Here is a 26,976-nt window from a genome sequence, read left to right on the forward strand (position 1 = left end):
CCACCTGCCTGTATTTCATTGTATGTAATGGAAAACTCGTTGAAAGAGTGAATAATGTATGCATATGTACTCACATTGATACTGTATGTTCGTAATACAGTATGCAAGTATATACCAATATATTACAAAGTTCAGGGATTTTCAAATTGTGGGGCCCCAGAGCATGCCGGTTAAGGCGCGAAGACTGGTAAAATATTAATTGATTTAACAAAATAAATATATATTGAGTTTATTATATTCTATTTACTTTAACTAATACTTTTCATTCAGTTGGCGGTAGCAAGAATAACAGTCGCGTCTTCAAGTTGAGGAATGTTTTCGTCTGTTTCTTACATCACTACAAGTCAACCGCGATATCTTCTTAGCACAGCGAGGGAACAAAGCTTTCACTAAGGTATGGGGATATAAATATGTGGGGATATGAATTCGTTTAAATTCTAGCTTTGTTTGCTCTTTTACTCTTGACTGTTTTGACTGGAATGGACGATTACAGCGTCGTAAATTAATAGGGGCTTGGGCCAAAATTTCTCCCAAAATAAATAAAATTGGCCCCAAAATTCAAGTTTTATATTTATAGTATATATTTAAACAGTATCACACAAGCAAGAGTGTTGTTTTCCCAAATAACAGTTCCATGAACAAGAAGTAAATGTTAAAGGGTTAATTCACCCAAAAATGAAAATTCTGTCATTAATGACTCACCCTCATGTCGTTCCAAACCCGTAAGACCTCCGTTCATCTTCGGAACACAGTTTAAGATATTTTAGATTTAGTCCGAGAGCTTTCTGTCCCTCCATTGAAAGTGTAGGTACGGTGCACTGTCCATGTCCAGAAAGGTAATAAAAACATAATCAAAGTAGTCCATGTGACATCAGTGGGTTAGTTAGAAGTTTTTGAAGCATCTAAAATACATTTTGGTCCAAAAATAACAAAAACTACTACTTTATTCAGCATTGTCTTCTCTTCCGGGTCTGTGTATATCCACAGTGACGCTGCTTCTTCTTCTTCTACGGCGGTTGGCATCCAGCTTATTGATGCATTACCGCCCCCTTCTGCTCGGGACTGTGACACTGCTGACGTGTTATGTAGTGCGCCTGAGCTTCGTTTACAGTCTGAGGGAGACGCACGCTGTATTCAAGCTATTCTACATTGTTTGTATTTTGGTATTGCTGTATTTTTTAAAATGGTGCGTAGGTGTGCATGTCGCGGATGTCTTAATCGCGTCACAGTCCGGAGCAGAAGGGAGCGGTAATGCACCAATAAGCTGGATGCCAACCGCCATAGAAGAAGAAGAAGCAGCGTCACTGTGGATATACCATACACAGACCCGGAAGAGAAGACAATGCTGAATAAAGTCGTAGTTTTTGTTATTTTTGGACCAAAATGTATTTTAGATGCTTCAAAAAAATTCTAACTAACCCACTGATGTCACATGGACTACTTTGATGATGTTTTTATTACCTTTCTGGACATGGACAGTGCACCGTACCTACACTTTCAATGGAGGGACAGAAAGCTCTCGGACTAAATCTAAAATATCTTAAACTGTGTTCCGAAGATGAACGGAGGTCTTACGGGTTTGGAACGACATGAGGGTGAGTCATTAATGACAGAATTTTCATTTTTGGGTGAACTAACCCTTTAAATGACACATTTTAGACAGTATTGTCTGTTTGATAATAGTTGCAAACAATAACTAATAAGTATTTCTAATAGTAGTATGCTGTATAAACTAAGCAAAAAAAGCTAATATTCCATTCTGAACATACCAGTACACCAAAGATTTACCTGACGATAACACTATGTTCAAGTGAGCACTATTGATTTATTCTTTTCTGTAGTTGATCCAGCAGGATTAAATCATACATGATGAAATTACAGTACAAATGAAACACTACTGCTGTTAAATTTTACACATGCATCTACAAAAGGGGAAATCTGTTAAATAAACATTCCTGAAATGCTGATAAAAAATTTTTTAAAAACAGTGAGATAAGGCTAAAACCTTCTCATTTCAGCAGCTCTGACTCACCTCAAACACATCAAGTGTGGGCTGTGTTTAGTAAACTCTTAATTACAGTCACCTAATTACAGTGTGTTCTTTAGACTGTAAGCTCACTGCTCTTATTAGTGTGTACATCACAAACTGAACTCTTTAAGTCTCTAAAAACGCTCACTTCCTGTGTGCATGACATGAGCTCAGTATGAGCAGATGGAATGAAGAAAATTGTGCTCTAAGTGGGTGAACCTTGTCAAACCTGTCAAAAGCCACCCCCCAAAAATCAATTTTATTTTGCATATTTTTCCTCAGAATGTTTTTAGGAACACAAAAATTCTTATTAAAATAATGTGTTCAGAAGTTTTACTTTTGAGTTTTGTCATTCTGATCATTCTCAATGATCATCATTGCATTTTTTAAAATAAAAAATACAGTAAAATAACAGTATAAATTATTTTACTTGGGAGGTAACACACACATTACACACCTTGTAATTAAAATGATTTATTGTAACTGATGCGGGCCTAGCACTAAGCCCTGAGGCATACCGCTTTGTGCCTGGGGATAATTAAGGAAGTAAACTTTGGCAACACACTTTCTTCCTACATTTCAAGAGCTGCTTGTAGCCCTTATTTCATAATTGATGAAATTGTTATTAAACTGAACTGCATCAACACCGAACTGAAGAATGACAGCTGCTTTACAGCACGATTTGAATTTGTCTCGTATTTGATGAAGTTTGCATCACTGATTCTGTTATTTTCCTGATTATTGCTGTAAAGCTGCTTTGAAACAATCTGTATTGTATAAGGCACTATAAATTAAGGTAACGTGACATATTATTTAAACTTTTTTTCCACATTACAGTAACGAGAATGAGATTTTCATACATTCTAAGCAATGACAATTTATTTATTTATGCTTTTGATTTTGGGGAGAAAGATGACCTGGACATGTTCTTGACAGGTTTCATGAGATTCACCCAGATTGAACCAAATCCAACTGACAATCATGTCAGATTATTAGAAAACAGACAAAAGAGGTCAAAACACAGTCAGTAAACCCTTGAAAGACAGCAGGACGGCCACAAGATAAGCTCTGACTGTCCACCGAAGGTACACAAAATCACCCCGCCCCAAAAATAAAAACATCAAATAGTGCTCCATAATATATTAGTCACAATCTGTCAGTCTTTCAATTAGAGAGGTGTATTTCAGACACACACGCACACACTTATAAAACATCTGAAATTGTCCGAGCAGAAGCACTCATTGTGGCTGGAGTAATTTTGTGTCTCTCAAATAAAAACATCTATACATTCACGAGGATGCTGCCCTCATATCTTGGGTCTCCATCCCTTGATGAACTGCATGATTTTTTTGACCTGTAGTTTAGTGAGGTTAAAGTCCTCCGACAGGATTTCCTCCGTCAGCTGAGTGAAAATAGAGCCATCAATCCTCTCTCGGCTGAACAGACCAATCACGTCGTCCGAAAGGCCGATAAACCTCAGACTGGACGAAACCTCCTCCACTGAGAGCCAGCAGAGCTCCGCCGGGGGTCGCCATGAAGACCCAGCCCCGCCCTCAGCCCCCCTCGTCATGGCAACTGATCCGGAGGCGGGGTCCACCGTGACCGTGTCCTCTTCTGAATTCTTGACTGGTCTGGGCGGAGGCTCGGGACTGCATTCTGAAGCTCCCTGATTGGTTTGAGGCTCCTTGGGGGTGGAGCTAATGAGGTCGGGTATCAGAGTGGGAGAGTTCCTACCAGTGGTGAGCCAGTCGGAGGAGGCGTGGGTGTGTCCCGGATTGGCAAAGGGATTTAGGGCACCGAATGGTGCGAAGCGGTTCTGCGCCACCGGCCGTGGTCTGGGGCAGGTGGAGTAGTTCTTTTGGGCGGAGTCAGTGCTGAGTAGAGGTGTATTGAGGATGTTGGAGGTGTAGGCCCCGCCTCCTCGAGGGTGGGACCAACAAGCCTGCGCGGGCTGGGCGGGATCAGGGCTTACGCAGGGGTCAGAGGTCACACAGTCGGCCCAGGTGCATGGGTAACAGTACAGAGAGTAAGAGTCCGGCGATGGAGAGCTGCTGCCGCTACGAGGAGCAGAACTGATAGAGAGAGAGAGAGTTGTGTTGTAATAAAAGTACAAAAGTCTAATCCAAATAGGCAAAAAGTTGCAAAACAGGCATGCACACTAAAGCCCTATTCGGACAGTTCTAGTTTTCTAAATAATATTTGAGTTACAATTTTTATCACTCAACGTTTGTGATTTCATGTTCCGATTTGGACGGGACTAACATTATCGGAACATGAAATCACAAACGTTGAGTGATAAAAATTGTAACTCAAATATTATTTAGAAAACTAGAACTGTCCGAATAGGGCTTTAGTGTGCATGCCTGTTTTGCAACTTTTGTTTTCTTGATATGGGCGTAACAGAAGGTCATCTGCTGTGCTTGCGTGCATCATGTATGATGTACAGTACAGTCCAAAAGTTTGGAACCACTAAGATTTTTAATGTTTTTAAAAGAAGTTTCGTCTGCTCACCAAGGCTACATTTATTTAATTAAAAATACAGTAAAAAACAGTAATATTGTGAAATATTATTACAATTTAAAATAACTCTGCACTATTTAAATATATTTGACAAAGTAATTTATTCCTGTGATGCAAAGCATCGTTACTCCAGTCTTCAGTGTCACATGATCCTTCAGAAATCATTCTAATATGCTGATTTGCTGCTCAATAAACATTTATGATTATTTTCAATGTTGAAAACAGTTGTGTACTTTTTTTTTTCAGGATTCCTTGATGAATAGAAAGTTCAAAAGAACAGCATTTATCTGAAATACAAAGCTTCTGTAGCATTATACACTACCGTTCAAAAGTTTGGGGTCAGTAAGAATTTTTATTTTTATTTTTTTGAAAAGAAATTAAAGAAATGAATACTTTTATTCAGCAAGGATGCATTAAATCAATCAAAAGTGGCAGTAAAGACATTTATAATGTTACAAAAGATTAGATTTCAGATAAACACTGTTCTTTTGAACTTTCTATTCATCAAAGAATCCTGAAAAAAAAATTGTACACAAATATTTTGTACAATTGCACACATTAAATGTTTCTTGAGCAGCAGATCAGCATATTAGAATGATTTCTGAAGGATCATGTGACACTGAAGACTGGAGTAACGATGCTGAAAATTCAGCTTTGATCACAGGAATAAATTACATTGTGAAATATATTCAAATAGAAAACAGTTATTTTAAATTGTAATAATATTTCACAATATTACTGTTTTTACTGTATTTTTAATTAAATAAATGTAGCCTTGGTGAGCAGACGAAACTTCTTTTAAAAACATTAAAAATCTTAGTGGTTCCAAACCTTTGGGCTGTACTGTATGTGTCTTTTAATATATTACTTGTTGATATAATTTTAATTTAATATGAAAACCCTATTTAAGTAAACTTCATGAGTTTATAGCAGAAGCTGTTTATAATAAACTTGCATAAAAGAGCAGAGAAATCTAGACAATTATCTTACTCTTACCTGGCACTGATATTAAAACGGGCAGTTTTCACAGTTTCTGTGACTTGACTCTTTTTATACATTTTATAATGTTATTTTTTCTTCGGATACCATCCATATTGAAACTAAATGAAAGAATGCAGAATATTGGTGTGCAAACGGTAGCTCAGGTAGGTCAAAAAACACATGAGGAGAAGCATTAGGATAATATAACATTCACATTAGAGCTCTCAGAGGACCGTTGAGTTTGCTGAAAAACAGTAGGTAATTTGCTTTGGAGGTTGTGTGAGAAAAACACAGACTTGGCAGATTTAGATGGGATTAAAATTGCAAAATACATCTGTGAAACATGAATGTCCCCCTGGAAAACTAGTCCCGTCCGAATAGAGCTTAAGATAAAAGACAACAAGAAAGCAAATGCAAGATCATGTGACCAAATCATTTGTCGATCCTCAGTAACGCTGTAGTTTTTCGTGTGCGGGCCTTTTTTGCAACTTGTCATAATAAATAAAATGCAAAAATAATATTGTTTTTGTTCCTTCGGATTTTGTTTAGTAGTATTTGATATAGTTAGGAAGATTTTTACCAGTTCTTCCTAAAGGAAATATTTCCTCAAAAGTACTAAAAGAATTAACTTCCTCTTAATTCCCATTCCTACTTATTTCCAACCAATTAGTACTTAAAATGGCTCTATTTAAATTCCTCTAGGGGTACAACAATACTTTTTCTTTTGCAATAATTCCTTTCAAGAAAAGACGGCGGCCATATTTGCAACGCCTTCACAGCAGCTATTTTGGGCGTCCAAGACCAAGTCTTATCTCCTTGAATGAGGCAATCCTGAAATCTCAAAAACTGCTTGCCACACTCACATTTCAATGATATATTTCAACAATATAGCAACAAAATCTAACATGACCTGTCCCATAAATGTTATTTTTTAATGCTTAAATATCATTAAAAAATTGTATATTTCTAAGGCGACCGCAGCAGGGACACGATGTCTTTACCAATTGGCGATTGGCTCTTTTATTTAGAAGGTGGGGACTTATTCTGCCAAATTTTACGTTGCACTTTCTATCATTCATAACAACGAGTAATGAGTGTCTTGGTATATCTTAAGTCTTTGAATAAGCTGTGATTTTTACCTCTCTTGCAGTCCAGAGGAATAAAATGAGAGGTTTGGGTTGAGCGTCTGTGTGGCTGGAGTTTTAGGGAAGCGGGTGGGGACTGGAGGGCTGGGGGCGGGGCCTTTAGCACAGCGGGGCGGAACAGGAGGAGCATTTAAAAAACGACACTCCTCTTTCACCTAGAGAGACAGAAGAAATGCAAAAGAACTATTACTAGATCACACTAGAGTGTGAGTGACATCTCCTATATTACACAGCCTTGCTATTGTCTTCCTCACAACTCAAGTAAATGTCACTTTCTGTGCAGAAGAAACCATTTTCTCATGTCATTAACACTGAACCCGAACATACCAAAAACTGAACAATGAATATTAAACACAGAATATGGAAATGTAACACGGAATAATAAATACTAAACCATTAAACTGAAAACATTTAAACACAGGCAAAAATCATACATTAAAAGAATATAATACTGTAAATTCAAACTATGATCGCTAGAACAGATGTAATATTAAGTATCAGTTCATCTCGGGCAGCCAATCAAATTAATTACATGATATGCTGCTGATTAATTCATCAAATAATTGCATATAAGATATTAAGATTCAAATACATACAGTAATTGTGGTGGCTGATGTGTAAATCATTGAACAGACAAAAAGTGTTCTTATAAGTCAATATATTGTTTATTTTATGGAAACGGCGTTAATGATTTTTAAATTATTTTTTTAAACTATATTTTAGTAATAAAAAAGGTTCTCCTAAATCTAAATCTGATATCCTCAAGATTAATTATGTACTTCTTATTTAATAACTCTAATATGATCAAACAAATTATATTTAAAAAAGTGTTTATTTTTCATTACAGTTGATATGGAAATACTGTCTTAATGATCATTTTAATATCTTTAATCACTGTCCAAATTTCCACTTCTGGGAGGAACAACTCTGGGATTCAGGGATACAGTTCACTTCCCTCCACAAATACACCAGGGACAGAGTGTGTGTGTGTTTGGGAAGCTAAATTACAGGCCAGAACTGAAGCCTCTATGTGTGGGAGAAAGAGAGAGAGGAAAAGCAAAAGGCTGTAATTTCAGTCAACAGTGTCAAAAAGACTTTAATTCTGGCTCTACATCCTGATGAGACGGGATGTTTGTTTCTCTGACTGTGTAAAATGTCAGTAATTTTATAAGAAAGAATTGCTACATTAGCACCTGAATTATTAGTATTATCAGAATATTTTGAAGTGTTCAAAATATTCAAGTAGCTCCTCATATTAACATTATATAAAATGTATAGTCTGAGATGATGTGTGATTATGTTTGTGTGTGTGTGTGTGTGGTGTGTGTATGCTGTGTTCCGGTAAACATATGCTCATTATTCAGTCTTTAAAAGCAATAGTATCAATAATTTAGTCTAGGGCAGCAGTGCTGTGTGATACTGTATATAATGCACATGCGTGTGGGACCATGGCAAAAAGAACTGAGGAAGACAAGTATTCTCATGACAATAAAGAGGGTTACTGAACTACAGAACAGCTGAGCTCAGGGTCAGAAGCACAATAACACTAGGAAAATGTCTAAAAGAAGAAACTCTCAAGAACATCACCTCAAAATCAATAGAAACAAAGAGGGACTTCTATTTATATATTTTATTATACAATATTATGAATTATTATTATACTTATTTTTTAATATAACATCTTTTATATTTACACATATTATTTACATTATACATACAGAAAATTTAGCCTACTTTAGAACCATTAAAAATGTGAAGTGGCATTATTTTCCATAACAAATACATACATTTCCCTAAAATTATCATTATAATGCAAAACAAAATCTCATTAACGTTATTGAAATGCCATATACTGTGTGTATGTATATTGATATACACACCAAAAATTGAACTAAATATTGAATATTGAAATATTGAACCAAAAATTGATGCACCTCATGATAGAAATAAATGTTGTGACGTCATTTCCATCAAGAGGTGCATCAATTTTTGGTCAAGATCGTGTATTGATAATGCAAGAGGTGAGCACTCTGTAAAATCTCCTCCAGCACATCCCAAAAACTTACAATAAAGTTAAGGTCAGTGCCAATTCATGTGTGAAAATGATTCTTCATGTTCCCTCCCAACCATTCTTTCACAATTTGAGCCTGATGAATCATGACATTGTCAACCTGGAATATGGCCATGATGTGTCTTCCTACATAGTTGTTTAAGAAATGAAAAGCTACACACTCCATCAATTAGATTTTGAAGAAGTGTTGCCAGACATATAACATGCTAGAAACATAATAATCACTGCAATAATGATCCAATCATAGACTCTTAAGCATTTGCCTATTTAAATCCAAACAGCGACTTGTGTGTATATATATATATATATATATATATATATATATATATATATGCAGTGTAGTGTGTAAGCCATTTGAAGGTGTGCACACCGTGACACTATCAAAACATTGATCTGTTTGTTTCTCGACCAGCCCAACAAGGCAAAAAAAATAATGAGAATTACAAAAAACTGGAGAATTTAGGTGCTTAATTGTCATGAAAATAATGTCATATAATGAAAAAAGTAATGGTCCTAAAAATAGGTTTCACTTTCTTTATGCAAAATACAAGTTCAGATTTTTTCTTTAAAGGTGCCATCAAACGTTTTTTACAAGATGTAATATAAGTCTAAGGTGTCCCCTGAATGTGTCTGTGAAGTTGCAGCTCAAAATACCCCATAGATTTTTTTTTAATTAATTTTTTTTAACTGCCTATTTTGAGGCATAATTAGAAATGCACCAATTCAGGCTGCGGCCCCTTTAAATCACGCGCTCCCTGCCCCCCTCCCGAGCTCTCAACTATCACTGCATAAACAAAGTTCACACAGCTAATATAACCCTCAAAATGGATCTTTACAAATTGTTCATCATGCAGCATGTCTAATCGCGTAAGCATGGTATTTATTTGGATGTTTTCATTTGATTCTGAATGAGTTTGATAGTGCTCCATGGCTAAAGCTAACATTACACACTGTTGGAGAGATTTATAAAGAATGAAGTTGTGTTTATGAATTATACAGACTGCAAGTGTTTAAAAATGAAAATAACGGCTCTTGTCTCTGTGAATACAATAATAAACGATGGTAACTTTAACCACATTTAACAGTACATTTAACAGCAACATGCTAACGAAACATTTAGAAAGACGATTTACAAATATCACTAAAAATATCATGTTATCATGGATCATGTCAGTTATTATTGCTCCATCTGCCATTTTTCACTGTTGTTCTTGCTTACCTAGTCTGATGATTCAGCTGTGCACAGATCCAGACGTTAATACTGGCTGCCCTTGTGTAATGCCTCGATCATGGGCTGGCATATGCAAATATTGGGGTCATACATATTAATGATCCTGACTGTTACGTAACATTCGGTGTTATGTTGAGATTCGCCTGTTCTTCTGAGGTCTTGTAAACAAATGAGATTTACATAAGAAGGAGGAAACAATGAAGTTTGAGACTCACTGTATGTCTTTTCCATGTACTGAACTCTTGTTATTTAACTATGCCAAGGTAAATTCAATTTTCAATTCGATGGCACCTTTAATTTTAGGGCTGAAATATAGCCAAGATATTAGGGCTGCACGATTATGCCAAAAATCATAATTGTCTATTATTCCCTTGAAATTGTAATTGCGATTATTAATTACGATTATGTGAAAATCTGTGGAAAACAACTGCTTACAGCTTCTGATTTGGGTGGAACTGGGGGTGGAGTCGATACTCTCGATACTCTTCCTGCTTCCATCTGCACCATAGAGACATGGGCGGAACCCACCGTTCCATCCAATGATGTGGTTGTGGAGTGAAAGGATATGAGGTTATGCTCCGCCTTCATTGCGCTCTCAGACGTCACCCCAAAGCTTCCAGAACTCTGATTGGTCCAGAGCTCCTCATATGGAATCTCCTGTGTGTCAGTCGACCAATCAGGTGTGACATATTCTCGTTCCTCTCCGTCGCCATCACTAGAGGGCAGCGTGTGCGAGTCGACCAGCGAGTCTCTGCAGCCATGTGAGATTGTGTGCGTGACCGCTCCGCCTCCGTATACGCACAGAGACAGTCTCTGCAGGGACGTCCCCAACTCATCACGCCCGTATCCTTGAACGCACACCCGAATTCGTCGCGGACTGAGACACTCCTCGGAGAAGTCCGTCTTGACTTCACGCACGGCACGCGAGTAATCGTCTGGGTCGAAGCTCTCTTGGCAACGCATTGCACACTGTAGTACCACCTGCTGGTAGGAAGCGTCCGCGCGCAAAAGCCCCTCCGGCAGAGTGAAGCGCGGCATGTCCGTTAACAACAGGAAGTGAGATGGCGTCACTTCCTCTTTGCGAAGTATGCAGCAAAGAACGACAGTTTTGCTGATGATGCTGAGGAGTTTATATCGATGACCCTCGCGGATTGCATGAAGGTCGTACGGGTTGCGAGGAGGTCGCGTGGGCACGGATACGTTCACGGGCAACCGCACGCGCTCAATGATGCTGCGCACGGTGTGTTCGCCTCCCTGCATCTGCAGCTCCTGCGGCGAGCGTGTGCAGAACCGCCCGCGACACTGGAACGGCAAACTGACGCTCTCATTGGTCCGATGGTTCATACATATCAAACAAGGCATCTTTGTGCGGGCGGGACGTCCCAAAGCTCCGCCTGCTTTGCCCAGTCGCCGTAGCAGCGTCGTCAGGCGGGATTTCTCGCGAGTTGATTGGACGCAGAGCAGTTCTGCTTGGCCCATGAGAGTCAATTCATCTCCCGCCTGCAGAGAGAAATTATATAATTCGCTATCCTCCGTAAACTCCCCAGAAACCACCTACAGAAAGAGAAAGAGAGAGACAAACTGATTAGAATTTAATGCAAAAAAACAATGACTGATGTCGTAAAGTTCGAACCTCATTTGTCAAGCTACAAACTACCCATAATTTACAGCAGTTAAACTGGCCTAAAATTAGTTAGTTACACTAGAAGGTACTAACAAAATGCTAACTAAATTGAAGCCATTTAAAGGGTTAGTTCACCCAAAAATGAAAATTATGTAATTAATGACTCACCCTCCGTTCATCTTCGGAACACAGTTTAAGATATTTTAGATTTAGTCCGAGAGCTTTCTGTCCCTTCATTGAAAATGTATGTACGGTATACTGTCCATGTCCAGAAAGGTTATAAAAACATCATCAAAGTAGTCCATGTGACATCAGTGGGTTAGTTAGAAGTTTTTGAAGCATCTAAAATACATTTTGGTCCAAAAATAACAAAAACTACGACTTTATTCAGCATTGTCTTCTCTTCCGGGTCTGTTGTATATCCGCTTTCACTCCACAGTGACGCTGCTTCTTCTTCTTCTTTCCTGTTTTACGGCGGTTGGCATCCAGCTTATTGGTGCATTACCGCCCCCTTCTGCTCCGGACAGTGACGCGATTAGGACATAACGACATGCACACTTACGCACCATTTTAAAAAAATATAGCAATACCAAAATACAAACAATGTAGAATAGCTTGAATACAGCGTGCGTCTCCCTCAGACTATAAACGAAGCTCGGCGCACCAGATAACACGTCAGCAGCGTCACTGTTCGGAGCAGAAGGGGGCGGTAATGCACCAATAAGCTGGATGCCAACCGCCGTAAAACAGGAAAGAAGAAGAAGAAGCAGCGTCACTGTGGAGTGAAAGCGGATATACAACAGACCCGGAAGAGAAGACAATGCTGAATAAAGTTGTAGTTTTTGTTATTTTTGGACCAAAATGTATTTTAGATGCTTCAAAAACTTCTAACTAACCCACTGATGTCACATGGACTACTTTGATGATGTTTTTATTACCTTTCTGGACATGGACAGTATACCGTACATACATTTTCAATGGAGGGACAGAAAGCTCTCGGACTAAATCTAAAATATCTTAAACTGTGTTCCGAAGATGAACGGAGGTCTTACGGGTTTGGAATGACATGAGGGTGAGTCAGTAATGACATAATTTTCATTTTTGGGTGAACTAACGTTTTAAGGGGACAATATCTTTTAAAATATTGTCGCTGTCGGGTGAAAACCTCCAAAAATGCTACTTTTCAGGAAATAGAAAAAACAAAGTTGTCAAAGTTGAATATTGTGGCTTTATGTATAGTCAGACACATGCATGTGTCATTATATAACTAACAGATTACCAAAATCAAGCTTCAAATGGAGTTATGAGGTTTTTGTCCAGCGAATTTCTGAGAATTTTGGAAATACGTCATTAGAACAGCCGCATCTGAGGTTTTACATTACGTTTTCATCAACTTAAAGGTTATAAAGTTTACTGTAGCTATTCGGTCAATCAGTTTTTTTTCTGTCACTTTGGCCAAAATTTCATGTTATTAAAAACAAAGCTGCTCCACACAGGCTATTTAAGACTATGACTCGACGACAAATGCTAGACTTAGACACTCTTCTCTGCTCCTTAAATACATAAAACATAAGCTTTTATATAAATAGTGTTTGTTGAGTAAATAAAACGTTGTACTTATTCAAACAAACAGTTCTTTATTTACCCTTGCACTGCAAACAAGCAGAAAAGATCCAAACTACGTGTTGCACTTCATTCAGTTAGAGGCTGGGTGGAGTTACGATGTTTGACTGACAGTTTGAAGAGCCAATGGAGTTAGCTCTTTTTAATACTTTTCATTGATTAAGTTTTTGCAAAACTGACAGAAAAATGTGAAGGCTGACCAATAATAATAATTTATGAAAAGAAATAAAAATGACAAAATATGGTGATACAAGGTTTCTGCCCGACAACGACGATATGTAACTGTGATAGTATCATTTATCATTTTTTCAGACTCAAATCTTGGCTCAAAAACATTAAATAAACATTGAATGAATCAGTGAGTCATTTCTTTTGAACTGATTTATTTAATGTGAAACTGTCTAAATAATCTGAATTATACATTCAGTTAGATTTTACAATGAAAAGTCGATTATAAAGCAGTGTGCATAATGTGAAGTGGTTTGCCATGTTAAATGACCATTTGTTGGACAATGTACTACACAACTAGTAAAGTGACACTATTTTGAAAACCGTTGAGCAACTGAATGCATTTTGCTGTGTTATTTTAGTATCATTAATATACAAACCCGATTCCAAAAAGGTTGGGACACTGTACAAATTGTGAATAAAAAAGGACAGCAATAATTTACAAATCTCATAAACTTATATTTTATTCACAATAGAATATAGATAACATATCAAATGTTGAAAGTGAGACATTTTGAAATGTCATGCCAAATATTGGCTCATTTTGGATTTCATGAGAGCTACACATTCCAAAAACGTTGGGACAAGTAGCAATAAGAGGCCGGAAAAGTTAAATGTACATATAAGGAACAGCTGGAGGACCAATTTGCAACTTATTAGGTCAATTGGCAACATGACTGGGTATAAAAAGAGCCTCTCAGAGTGGCAGTGTCTCTCAGAAGTCAAGATGGGCAGAGGATCACCAATTCCCCCAATGCTACGGCGAAAAATAGTGGAGCAATATCAGAAAGGAGTTTCTCAGAGAAAAATTGCAAAGAGTTTGAAGTTATCATCATCTACAGTGCATAATATCATCCAAAGATTCAGAGAATCTGGAACAATCTCTGTGCGTAAGGGTCAAGGCTGGAAAACCATACTGGATGCCCGTGATCTTCGGGCCCTTAGACGGCACTGCATCACATACAGGAATGCTACTGTAATGGAAATCACAACATGGGCTCAGGAATACTTCCAGAAAACATTGTCGGTGAACACAATCCACCGTGCCATTCGCCGTTGCCGGCTAAAACTCTATAGGTCAAAAAAGAAGCCATATCTAAACATGACCCAGAAGCGCAGGCGTTTTCTCTGGGCCAAGGCTCATGTAAAATGGACTGTGGCAAAGTGGAAAACTGTTCTGTGGTCAGACGAATCAAAATTTTAAGTTCTTTTTGGAAAACTGGGACGCCATGTCATCCGGACTAAAGAGGACGAGGACAACCCAAGTTGTTATCAGCGCTCAGTTCAGAAGCCTGCATCTCTGATGGTATGGGGTTGCATGAGTGCGTGTGGCATGAGCTTACACATCTGGAAAGGCACCATCAATGCTGAAAGGTATATCGAAGTTCTAGAACAACATATGCTCCCATCCAGACGTCGTCTCTTTCAGGGAAGACCTTGCATTTTCCAACATGACAATGCCAGACCACATACTGCGTCAATTACAACATCATGGCTGCGTAGAAGAAGGATCCGGGTACTGTAATGGCCAGCCTGCAGTCCAGATCTTTCACCCATAGAAAACATTTGGCGCATCATAAAGAGGAAGATGCGACAAAGAAGACCTAAGACAGTTGAGCAACTAGAAGCCTGTATTAGACAAGAATGGGACAACATTCCTATTCCTAAACTTGAGCAACTTGTCTCCTCAGTCCCCAGACGTTTGCAGACTGTTATAAAAAGAAGAGGGGATGCCACACAGTGGTAAACATGGCCTTGTCCCAACTTTTTTGAGATGTGTTAATGCCATGAAATTTAAAATCAAGTTATTTTTCCCTTAAAATGATACATTTTCTCAGTTTAAACATTTGATATGTCATCTATGTTGTATTCTGAATACAATATTGAAATTTGAAACTTCCACATCATTGCATTCTGTTTTTATTCACAATTTGTACAGTGTCCCAACTTTTTTGGAATCGGGTTTGTACTATTATAGTATAATATTTTGAATGAGTTTTTATTTTTATATTTTCTGTTTCCATTTTAATTTTAGTTTGTAATTAATAATAGTTACTGACTGATTTATGTGAGGTTTTGCTGAGATGCTGTCATTACCTTAACACTAAACGTGATGGGCTCCATGACGAACACGCGATCAGGAAAGATTCCTGCAATTTCCTCCACGCTTCCAAAATACTGAACCGGCTCACGGACATCCCGATCCTGATCCAATAACTTAAACTTTCCTGAGGACAGAGCGAAAAGAGTGAAAGACAGAAACAAAGAAATAGTTTTACAAAATTTTCCCGAGGAAGTGAGCTAAATTGTACTAAACTGTCCTTTGATGACATCCTGAAAGATAAAAATAAGTTCATACAGTTATTTATTTAAAAAAAATGCAAAATGACTCTTTTAGAGTATGGAGTTTAGTCTGTCGAGATTATAATTCGCATTCGCTTTATAAAATAAACAACATGGTATGTCCTCATTTAAGTGTGTGTGTGTGTGTGTGTGATCGTATAGGTCATTTTCACACACACAGATAAAGCGTCAGAGAGCGTATCTCTCTTTGTCTTTCTGTCTCCTGGCAACAGCTTTTATTTCCGCAGTTCTATACGACACTCAGAGCTGAAAGGGTTTCTTTCTCTTCTGAACTTTCACTTTTCTTTTCTGTTCTGGACGCATTTGTACAAAATAAATCTCTTCTATTAAAGCCACTAAGATTTCTGTTGTACACATTAGTTGAAACACCTTCAACCAATCACAGCAAGCATAAATTTAAATACACCAATCACATTTCGTTAGCACACACATATGCAAACACTTTTCCATAGCAATCTAAAGAGATTTCTTGTGTATTAAACTGCAGCATTTATGCTACAGACATGAATGATTCCTCAAATCATGGGCCTTATTGAGGAGAGATGTGCTGTTACCTTAAGACTTAAGTGATTAACCTATTTTCAACTGACAGACAATGGAAACACACAAAAAAGAAAGAAAAAAATCCAATTAATGACAAAACAAAACACTGGATTTACAAATCTATAGCATGTATATGGACCTGAATATCAAAGAGACCTGGGAGCAGGTTCCAACACCCTAGAAACCATATTGCAACTTTCAAAAAACACTCAAAACACATTAGCAACACCCTGGCAACCACTCACATTACTCTTGCGTCATGGTTCTGATTGGTCAAGCACCTCTCATATTTTCTTCTTTATTAATATCTACTATATATTAGTCTAATCCAAACACCTAAAATACAGCTAGTAAATCAGGAATTTTTTGTTTTTATAAAAAAAATTTCCTTTTGAGAAGGCACTTTTCTTTAAGAAGGCAATCTGCAGAAGTTTGACCACAGATGTACTGTATAAGACAGAAATACACATGTACAAATTTTAGTTTTTGGATAAAGTGCAAAACTGTCCACTGATCGCCCACTTTTTCAGCTGTCTTGGTTCGCAAAGTATTTTTTGTCCATTTTCTTCATAGAGTGTAAACAACATATGTTTATTATTACAGGTATATGTTATCATTAAAAATCAATTTCTCTATGCAGAAAATGAATAAGATTATTATTCCCAGTCCCTACGGTTAGCTAGGTCAGAAACACACACAAATATAGCTGCGAGCAGCAATTATCGGGGTTCAAGCTCTTTAAGGCCTTTAACCCTTTAAGACCTGAAGGCTTTTTTAGAGTTTTTTTTTTTTTTGGATACACACTGCATCCCAGAGAGATGAGAGACATGTTTTTAGCCAAGTATGTTAAATCATTCCGTGAGTAATATCTTGTGATCAACGCAATATATTATATTGATTTTGGATTAATTTTAATATTGAGAATCTGCTTTAAATATTGATGTGCCATTTTTTATGATCTGTGCATTTTTCAAGTTATGAGCACGTGAAATATACATACTTGTATACAGTTAGCGGCTGGGCTGTTTTTGTTGTAAACGCATATTTCTCAGACTCATTAGAGGGTGAAAACAACGCAACAGAAGCATGTTGGAGGCTTGATATGAAAGTTTAAAGTCTCTGGATTTGTATGCAAAAAGAATTTTTGTGCTACCTATATGGATTCAATTTTTATTGGCTTTTAAAGAGAGACACGCAAATGGGAGCGCCGACGCTCCATCCGGTCTTAAGGGGTTAAGGACGTGCATAAAAAGGTATTATGTTTTATTTAACGAGCATGTAACCACTTAGATCATGTAAAATACCATTTACAGCCAATATAGGCAATTTACCATAGGAAATTTATGGTTCATAAAGCTTATCGAAGTTGGGCCAAAAACCTAGGACTAGTTCGCCAAAGTTGGTTTTTGAAATAATCTCCAATATTTAACAAACGATTCAGTGGACAGCGGCGGTCCTAGAGGCAAAGTTGCTCAGAATGAGGAGTGCTACTATGTGGAACGAATATCGTGGGCGTGCGCAAAAAATCGAGTGATACACGATTCTTTATGCAAGTGAAAAACGTGAAGGTGGTCCCTAGGGCAGTGAGTCAAACAGGCCCAGCAAGTTTCATTCCAATTGGCCTCCGTTAACCTTGTCTGATAGCTGCTCAAACTTCAGTGGCCGATGGTGGATATGTTTTTTGAGATGCGTCAATGTCCTCATAGACAGTCATGACTTACGGTTTGATCACTTTTAGGGGAGAATGCTGATCCTTGGAAATTTTAACATTTACAATAGGGTTTCAGCGGCGCTATACGCTTGAATCCCAAAATATAATGTTTATATTCTGCAGATCTTCCGTTTTGAGAGTCATCGATAACAACCCTCTTCTGCATCAAATCTAAAATATCAACATGGTCTCATCTTCTGCATCTCTCAGCTGTGTAAAAATCATCCTTCTGTAATTCCATCTTCCCTATTAGCACTCTATCTGTCTATCTGAGAGACGTTAGACCCAGCCACCGAGACACAAATGACCTCATCCATCCCTCTCAGCATCTTACTGCCTCCGGAAACCCCAACAGATGATCTCATTGGTCACCTGACCTAATGGTGCGGGTGGCGGGTATATTAGGTAACGGCCGTCCCATGAGAGGAAGTCCAGCGCAGTAATGTCTGCGATTCCGGAAGCTCAGTAAAACGGGCTCCTCCGCGGCTCTCATGGGAATGACGTCAGGATGAGGTAATGATGAGTTTGACTTTATGAATGAGAGCGCTAACCAAAGGGTCAGGGTTTTAAAAATTGGCCCCTGCTGGTGGATGCCATAACTACACCATTCTGTGGCCAAAAAGCATCTTTCTCCATTGACAGCCATTCATAAGCAGTCATGTATTCTAATGAATTCAATTTTTTCCCCAAGTTATAAACATTGCAGTTATTTAATTACATTGCTATGTCACTTACATACATACATACATGCACATATATGTATATATATATATATATATATATATATATAGATAGATAGATAGATAGATAGATAGATAGATAGATGGATAGAGGTGGTTTGAATAATTAATAAAAATTAATATGAATAATTTAATAATATTTGTTTTAAAATATTAAACGTGTGTGAAAAATGTTATATTTTAAACAAAATAGTTTCACTACTATATACAAAATAATAAAAGATTATATCGAATTACTTCATAAAAGAATTTAGACTTCTTTGTCTTTGTTACAATCTTAGGATGGTTAAATAACAGACATTTTTGGCTTTATTCCCTAGAAAAAAAATCATAATCTTCATAGTATAATTTCTTTTTTTCTTTATTGTTGTTCCTGTATCACCTGAACACTTTGCCCATATTGTATGAAAACACTCACTGCAATAAAACACTGTGAATTGAATTGAGACTGCCTGTGCGTGAGAGAGAGCAGCGACTGACTGTGTGTGTAATTCAGAACGTCTAAGTGACCATGTGTGAAGTTAAGTGCTTGAATACAACAATCAATATACTGTTAACAACCAATCATCCTCCTTTTCTCCGTCTCTCTCTCTTTCTCTCTGGCCTGAGTGTTTTTAATAGCTTGTACACTCTCAGTGGATAATAATGAAATCAGTTTTGTGTGCTGAAATATATCTGCTGTATGCTTTCAATGATTATTTGCTTAAAACTCTACTTTTATGAACTAGATTTTGGATGAAAATGTGGTGCATTTTCACCACAATGCAAGGATGTTGCTACAGTAAGTTTAAACTTTATTGTTCACCAATGTGGATATTCTCCTTTGGCTTCTCATAAAAACACAATTATACACATACATAACACACAAGTTATACACAATACACAAAGTAAAAGTTATTCTCAAAAAGAGCTGCTTATAAGTCACTTTGTACATGTCACTTTGAAAATTTAAAGCACACCTCTAGTCAACAAACTAATTTGTAATATCATTCACGTCCATAGAACTAGCAAAAGTGATGCTTGACTCAGCAACTACTAATGAATTAAAATCATTACTTGAGTGTCAGTACACCTGTTGGCGCAGTCACACAGTGCAGTGTGTGTGTTATATGGTACCTTGATACTGTAGTGGGATGTCTATTTTAGGTCCGATCACATAATGACCTTCCTCCAGGCTGTGGGCAGTGATGGTGGTCCACTGTCTGCAGGAATGAAGCAAAATCACATCCTCCTCCGACAGACCCTCTACATTCTCACCTGTATATACACAAAAATGCACAACTGATATGATTATTCATCATTTACAGGTTCAGCACTGATGCAAAAAAGACATATATATTGGCCAGGCTGAGTATTTGGCCGATACTTGGCTTTTTCGAGATGATCAGCATCAGTAATGCTTGGCTGACTGGCTCTAAATTGACTTAATTAATATCAAAATAAACAACTTCTATAAGTATATCAAACTTTACCCACTACTTGATTGATATATATTGTAAATTATAAAAAGTATAGTTCCGGTCCTTGATTCTGATTTGTTGAGTCACGTTTAAAGCAGTTGTAAATTACTCTACAAACATCTGTGATAAATATTAAAATAAATATTTTTATGGACTAACCATTTATAAGAGCAATAAGCCCTGTGAAGCCATGGTTTACAGTTAATTTAAAACACCTAAGGGTTTTAACAACGGCCATTGTTCTAAATTCACTGTAAACTACGGCTTCATGGGGCTTATTGCTTTACTATATCATTTATATATACAGGTGCTGGTCATATAATTAGAATATCATCAAAAAGTTGATTTATTTCACTAATTCCATTCAAAAAGTGAAACTTGTGTATTATATTCATTCATTACACACAGACTGATATATTTCAAATGTTTATTTCTTTTAATTTTGATGATTATAACTGACAACTAAGGAAAATCCCGAATTCAGTATCTCATAAAATTTGAATATTGTGAAAAGGTTCAATATTGAAGACACCTGGTGCCACACTCTAATCAGCTAATTAACTCAAAACACCTGCAAAGGCCTTTAAATGGTCTCTCAGTCTAGTTCTGTAGGCTACACAATCATGGGGAAGACTGCTGACTTGACAGTTGTCCAAAAGACGACCATTGACACCTTGCACAAGGAGGGCAAGACACAAAAGGTCATTGCAAAAGAGGCTGGCTGTTCACAGAGCTCTGTGTCCAAGCACATTAATAGAGAGGCGAAGGGAAGGAAAAGATGTGGTAGAAAAAAGTGTACAAGCAATAGGGATAACCGCACCCTGGAGAGGATTGTGAAACAAAACCCATTCAAAAATGTGGGGGAGATTCACAAAGAGTGGACTGCAGCTGGAGTCAGTGCTTCAAGAACCACTACGCACAGACGTATGCAAGACATGGGTTTCAGCTGTCGCATTCCTTGTGTCAAGCCACTCTTGAACAATAGACAGCGTCTCGCCTGGGCAAAATAAATTATCTTTTTGATGATATTCTAATTATATGACCAGAACCTATATATATATATATATATATATATATATATATATATATATATATATATATACAACTTTATTCACTTACATACAGAACACTCACATAAATTGATATACTGTATACTACATAGCAAATCTCAATTGCCTGTTTTTTTATTTCCTCGCAAAATGTAACTATATTATTACCCAGGTCTTTAAATAAAGTTATATAGGATATATAAATATGTCCAAATTTATCCGCATATATACAGTATACTCATACGGTGATATATATGCTATATACAGCATTTATCAATTGCTTTTACCATTGTAAAATGTAAATATCATTGAAAAAAATAGTAAGCTAAAAATGATTACATCTAAACATTGCTGAATCAACCTAAATGCATTAATTTTAACCAACAAAGTTAAAATGTATGGCTTAAATTAAGTGTAAGGCATTAAGATATTATAAACATTAACATCATGATTTTCTGTAAAGGTGCTATGAAACAATGTGTATTGTGAAAAGCGTTATAAATACATTTAACTTGACATTATTCCTTACACAAACCCTTAAACATTGACCAGGAATTGTAAAACACATAATGCACAAAACTACAAATCCGGATGCATCTGACCTTGAAACAGATGCAATTTGTCGCTTTAAAACACACACACAGCCAAAGAGACAGTCAGTCTCACACACAAACACACACACATAAGAGCTCAACCACAAACATCAAATGAGTTCTTTGAACTTCCTCACATGGGGTTTATTGAAGAGAACTGAGGTCAGCTATCAGACACAAACAACATCACCTCACAGACATCAGGCGGATCTGTCCGCTGAAGAATGGATGAATGGACAGAGAGCGAAAGAGAGGTGAACTGTATTGATCTGGTATTAAACGCATTCTTCATTGAGACGAGTCTCAAACAGATGCTTTACACAGGGAACGAGTCCAACACAACACAGACACATTCTCTGCAGATTGTCTGTTGTGTATAATTACTGCTGTCTGTGCTGATACAGTGAGATCCTCCTACACACAAACACATCACAGCAGCATCTAATCAAGCAGATGATGAGAAGGTTTAAAATTAACATTACAGCAGGAACAAGAGATTTAATAATATAACATGATCAAATCTGTTATCACTCTACCATATTTATGTGCTGAATCCCGAAAACCCCTACTATAGAGTAGGTGAAAACCGTATGTGACAAAATAAGTATGTCCAAATTCACAGTACTTATATTTTGTACTTAAAGGCAAAAAGTACCCGGATGACCTACTACTTCCGGCGCCATCCTGAAGTGTGCATTTGATGGACACTTTACTATCCCGACGCAACTGAAGTTCGTAGGTCACATGATAATGACAACATGGTGAATGAAGTACGTCCAGATTATATTCATACTACACACATATAGAACATACTTTTTAACGGTTGCAAAGTAATTACTTATTCAAAAAAATAAGAACCTATTCAAGATAGTATGCGATTTCGGACGCAGCCATACTGTATAACATATTAGTGTATAGGGCTGTCAAACGATTAATCACGATTAATCGCATACAAAATAAAAGTTTGAGTTTGCCTAATATATGTGGGTGTACTGTGTGTAATTATTATATATATATAAATACAAACACATCCATGTATATATTTGAGAAATATTTACAAGTATATGTATTTATTTATATTTTTATATAATTTATATATAAATACCTTTTTTTGTACATAACATATTTCTCTTAAATATATACATTAATGTGTGTGTATTTATATATACATATTATTTACACACATTACTCACACATATATTATGCAAACTCAAACTTTTATTTTGTATGCGATTAATCGCGATTAATCGTTTGACAGCCCTAGTATTTACTGCACTTCTAAAGGCCTGTTCACACCAAGGACGATAACTATAGCCATAAAGTTTTAATAATCATACTAATTCTAAAGGTGCAGAACATTAGCAAATTTTTGTGGGCAAAAAAGCTCCATTGTGCATCGTCAATGCTGTAGCGATGTATAAAGTAGAGCTCATAAAGCAGATTCTGTTGGTTTACGCTGTGAACTGAACCTGAACATGAGTGAAAATCTGCATGGGGAACTTTGTATTGGCGAATTTCACGATCACGCAGATCCTATTGAAATGATTGGATTTTGCCCGCGAAATCTTCTGAGCAACCAAATTGGTTCCCCCCTGAAATCAAGTCTCCATTGGGACCCCACGCGATCCCATTGGTTCAAATTGCTTTTAATAGGTACTCTCTTTAGTGCATTTCCAACAAAATCATGTTATGATAAATACTGCTGTTTCAACTGCGTTATAATGATAATTTATGTCTGTATTAGTTAGCTTATGTACTGGCATAACATACAGATACCCGATTAGCCTGATAGCTCAGTTTATACACGCATTTGTACTTACCCTACATGTATTCACAATCATCTTTAATGTATGTTAAATTAAGTGTTAAATGTCCACATATTTCAGTGATAAATAAAACAAATGAATGATGTTCAGTTATTCACTTAATACGCTATTATAAGTATTTTTTTATTAATTAACAGTTAATCGAGTGTGAGAAATTACACTCAAATGGTTTTATAATGCAATAATTTGTTTTCTTACGTTCATTTTGTTCTGCATCACGTTTAAGGGCGTGAATATGTAACGTCGATGACCCTACAATAACATGCCTCAAACTTTACATAGAAAATCCAGCGTTTATTTGATCATGATAAGCGCTCATTGTCACAGTTGTTAAACATGACAGTGTTTTTTCCATGAGGGGGTTTGGCTTCACGGCATCTTTGTTTCCAGGCAGACATACGTCTTCCGGACATCCTGTAGAATTCAACCAATCAGATAACGACTTTGATCATCCTGAAGTGTTTCCAGTTATGTATGCCATATGCATTAGACGTTTAGAGATTACGGTTATTGCGACTCCACCCTAATATAATAGTGTAGTCTACACAAAAACTATAATGATAATGACAAAGAGTAACACTATCCATCAACTGATGAACAATAAAAACATTGTCAGCCATTCAGAATCCATCTAACTTTAAAGAGATGGTGAATTCTGATTCTGTATATAAAGCGACAGACGATATAGCTGCATCACACACTTGGAATAAACAGAAAGCAGGAGTTCTTATCTCTGGCCCTCAAGCTGAGTTGATCAAACCCAATCAAACTTATTTTTCTGTAACTTTCTAGTAATCCTGAAGACATTAATCAGCTTTTCCAGGTGTGTTTGATTAGGTTTGGAGCTAAACTCTGCAGGAAAGTGGACCTCGCTAGTGTAGACACTAATATAGTTATAGTTATCAATTTCAGACATAAGTATTTATGCGGTACATGTGCATAAAATAAAAAGTAATCCATTACGGTTGTGTCAATGGAGCTTAATCAGAGTAGATGCCAAATTTAATTTAACATGAATGTAAGAATCTTGCCTCTGGTTCAGTCAGCTGGTAGGCGAAATGGAAAAATTAAGCTCTGGACTCTTATCTTGTGTTAAAAGGAACCTTTTTCATCAAGTTTTATTACTAAGAATGTCCAAATCTTTACTTTAAGAGCAGCTGTGTCAAGTGACACCATTTTATGTTTAAAGGGTTAATGCACCCAAAATAGAAATTCTTTCAGGTATAGTAAATGATGTCAGAACATGCAAAATATTCCTTTAAATACTCTCACCAGAGAATATGGAGTTTAACTAATGCAAACACAAAGAGTCTGTGAAACTTGTGTGAAAGGTGTGTATCATATCATGACTAATATCAGCCACAAATACAGTAGTTGATCATTATTTTAGTTCCAATCCAGAAGCTTTTTCCCACCATGGAGAGTCAAACTTTCACAGACTCTCACGGGAATGTGTCGACATTGATGGGAGTTTAATTCTGTGTTCTTCAGTTGTGATTGTTGAGTAAATGTTGGAGTTTCTCCTGCAGGAGGTTGTTTAGTATTCAACACACACTACAGCGCATTACAACATTAACATATGAAAAGAGCTGCAGCTCTTTAACACACAACACACACTCTGTCACCTTTAGCCAAAAGACAAATCAACTACACACTTCACTGAGGATTCATTCTGTGTTACAAACATTTACACAATGTTTCGTGCGATAAAAATTGTGATTTTATAAGCGTTTGTGAAACTATCTCGAGTGTTTCCAGGATTAATATGCACATTCAGAGCAAAAAGTTAATTAATATACAAGCGAAATGTCATGTTTCTTATTCCGCTAACTTTGATTCGGCAACAATCTGAAGAGTCTTTGACGCGATGCGGCGCAACAACGTCAAACAAACTCTCGCGCTCGGAGCGCAGCTTCGCTGATTATGTGCTTGATCTTGTCAGTTTATAACAACATTCAATAACATGTCTTTCTTACCGTGGCTCAGCCGCACGAGTGTCGGTAAGCGGAATTTGCTCACGATCACGTCCAACGGCAGCGACACGGAGCTCCACGAGAGTCCGGTAATGCTCGCGGATAGTTTCTCCATCTTTCATCCGTCACCATCATCATCATCACGCGCATCACGGGGACGGAACGGAACCGGTGTCAGGGACGCATCGCGCCATGATGAAGAGAAACGCGTGAGAGAAACTCCGAAGTGAAGTGATCTAAACCGGACTCACCGAGGCGCGCGACACCCGCCCTCCTCCTCCTCCTCCTCCTCCTCCTCCTCACGCACCCGCGCGCACCGGAACACCGGACTAACAGTGCTCTCACCGGTACTGGAGATTCATACCACCTCAAAACGCAAACGGGTCGCTCTGTATTTTTTATAAAAGACGAAAAACTTTAGATTTTGTAAAGTACAACATTTGCGTGCTTATTAATTAAAATACCCTAATTTGTCCAAGTTAAAGACCGTGGGAACCTTGATTCATTATGCCAATTATACAATGACTTTTTGAGGGGTGGGGGTCTTGACCTCAGCATTTGCGTCAGGGACTAATTATTTACAGCTTACATCTGGTACTCAGGCCTAAATGTATACTTATGTTTAGAATGCAACCTAAAAAGTTAGGCTATTTTTTACTTTTCCTGTGATATTACATCTCAATATGTATGGTAACATGGGGGAAGATGTCCCACTTAAGAATAATGTGGATTTACTTTTAAATTGTAACATATTTAGATATAGGTTTAGCATGTGCGGGATGATGATGCATCAGCCAATGTGTTATTATAGGAAATAAATACAAGCATTTGCTAATTTAGTTGCTGTAGCACATTTGTATTAATATTTAGATATATTTTTAAAGTGGCATTAATGTCACTACAGTGGTGCTCAGAATTATTGGCACCCTTGGTAAATATGATCAAAGATGACTGTAAAAATAAATCTGCATTGTTTATCCTTTTGATCTTTAATTCATAAAATGAGTAAAAATCGAAGCTTTCATTGAAGAAAAAGAATTGAAAGTGGGGGGAAAGTCACATTATGAAATAAATGTTTATATCCAAAACACGTTGGCCACAATTATTTGGCATCCTTTTATTCAATAGTTTTTGCAACCTCCTTTTGCCAAGAAAACAGTTCTGATTCATCTTCTATAATGCCTGATGAGTTTGGAGAACACCTGACAAGAGATCAGAGACCTTCCTTCATGCAGAATCTCTCCAGATCCTTCAGATCCCAGTTC

The 26,976-nt window shown here is 37.1% G+C and overlaps 1 protein-coding gene across 1 annotated transcript; it reads right to left on the reverse strand.

Moving 5' to 3' along the window:
* Nucleotides 1-1,805: 1,805 nt before the first annotated feature.
* Nucleotides 1,806-26,504, reverse strand: gareml (GRB2 associated, regulator of MAPK1-like). The gene is made up of 6 exons (XM_048207764.1): nucleotides 25,715-26,504; nucleotides 19,927-20,067; nucleotides 15,550-15,680; nucleotides 10,413-11,531; nucleotides 6,670-6,830; nucleotides 1,806-4,101 (listed from the first exon to the last, which is right to left on the reverse strand). The coding sequence occupies exons 1-6, from the start codon at nucleotides 25,824-25,826 to the stop codon at nucleotides 3,336-3,338; spliced, it is 2,430 nt and encodes an 809-aa protein (XP_048063721.1). The 5' UTR covers nucleotides 25,827-26,504; the 3' UTR covers nucleotides 1,806-3,335.
* Nucleotides 26,505-26,976: the final 472 nt, after the last annotated feature.

Source organism: Megalobrama amblycephala, linkage group LG11 (assembly GCF_018812025.1).
Source record: "Megalobrama amblycephala isolate DHTTF-2021 linkage group LG11, ASM1881202v1, whole genome shotgun sequence".
In the NCBI taxonomy this organism is placed as follows: Eukaryota; Metazoa; Chordata; class Actinopteri; order Cypriniformes; family Xenocyprididae; genus Megalobrama; species Megalobrama amblycephala.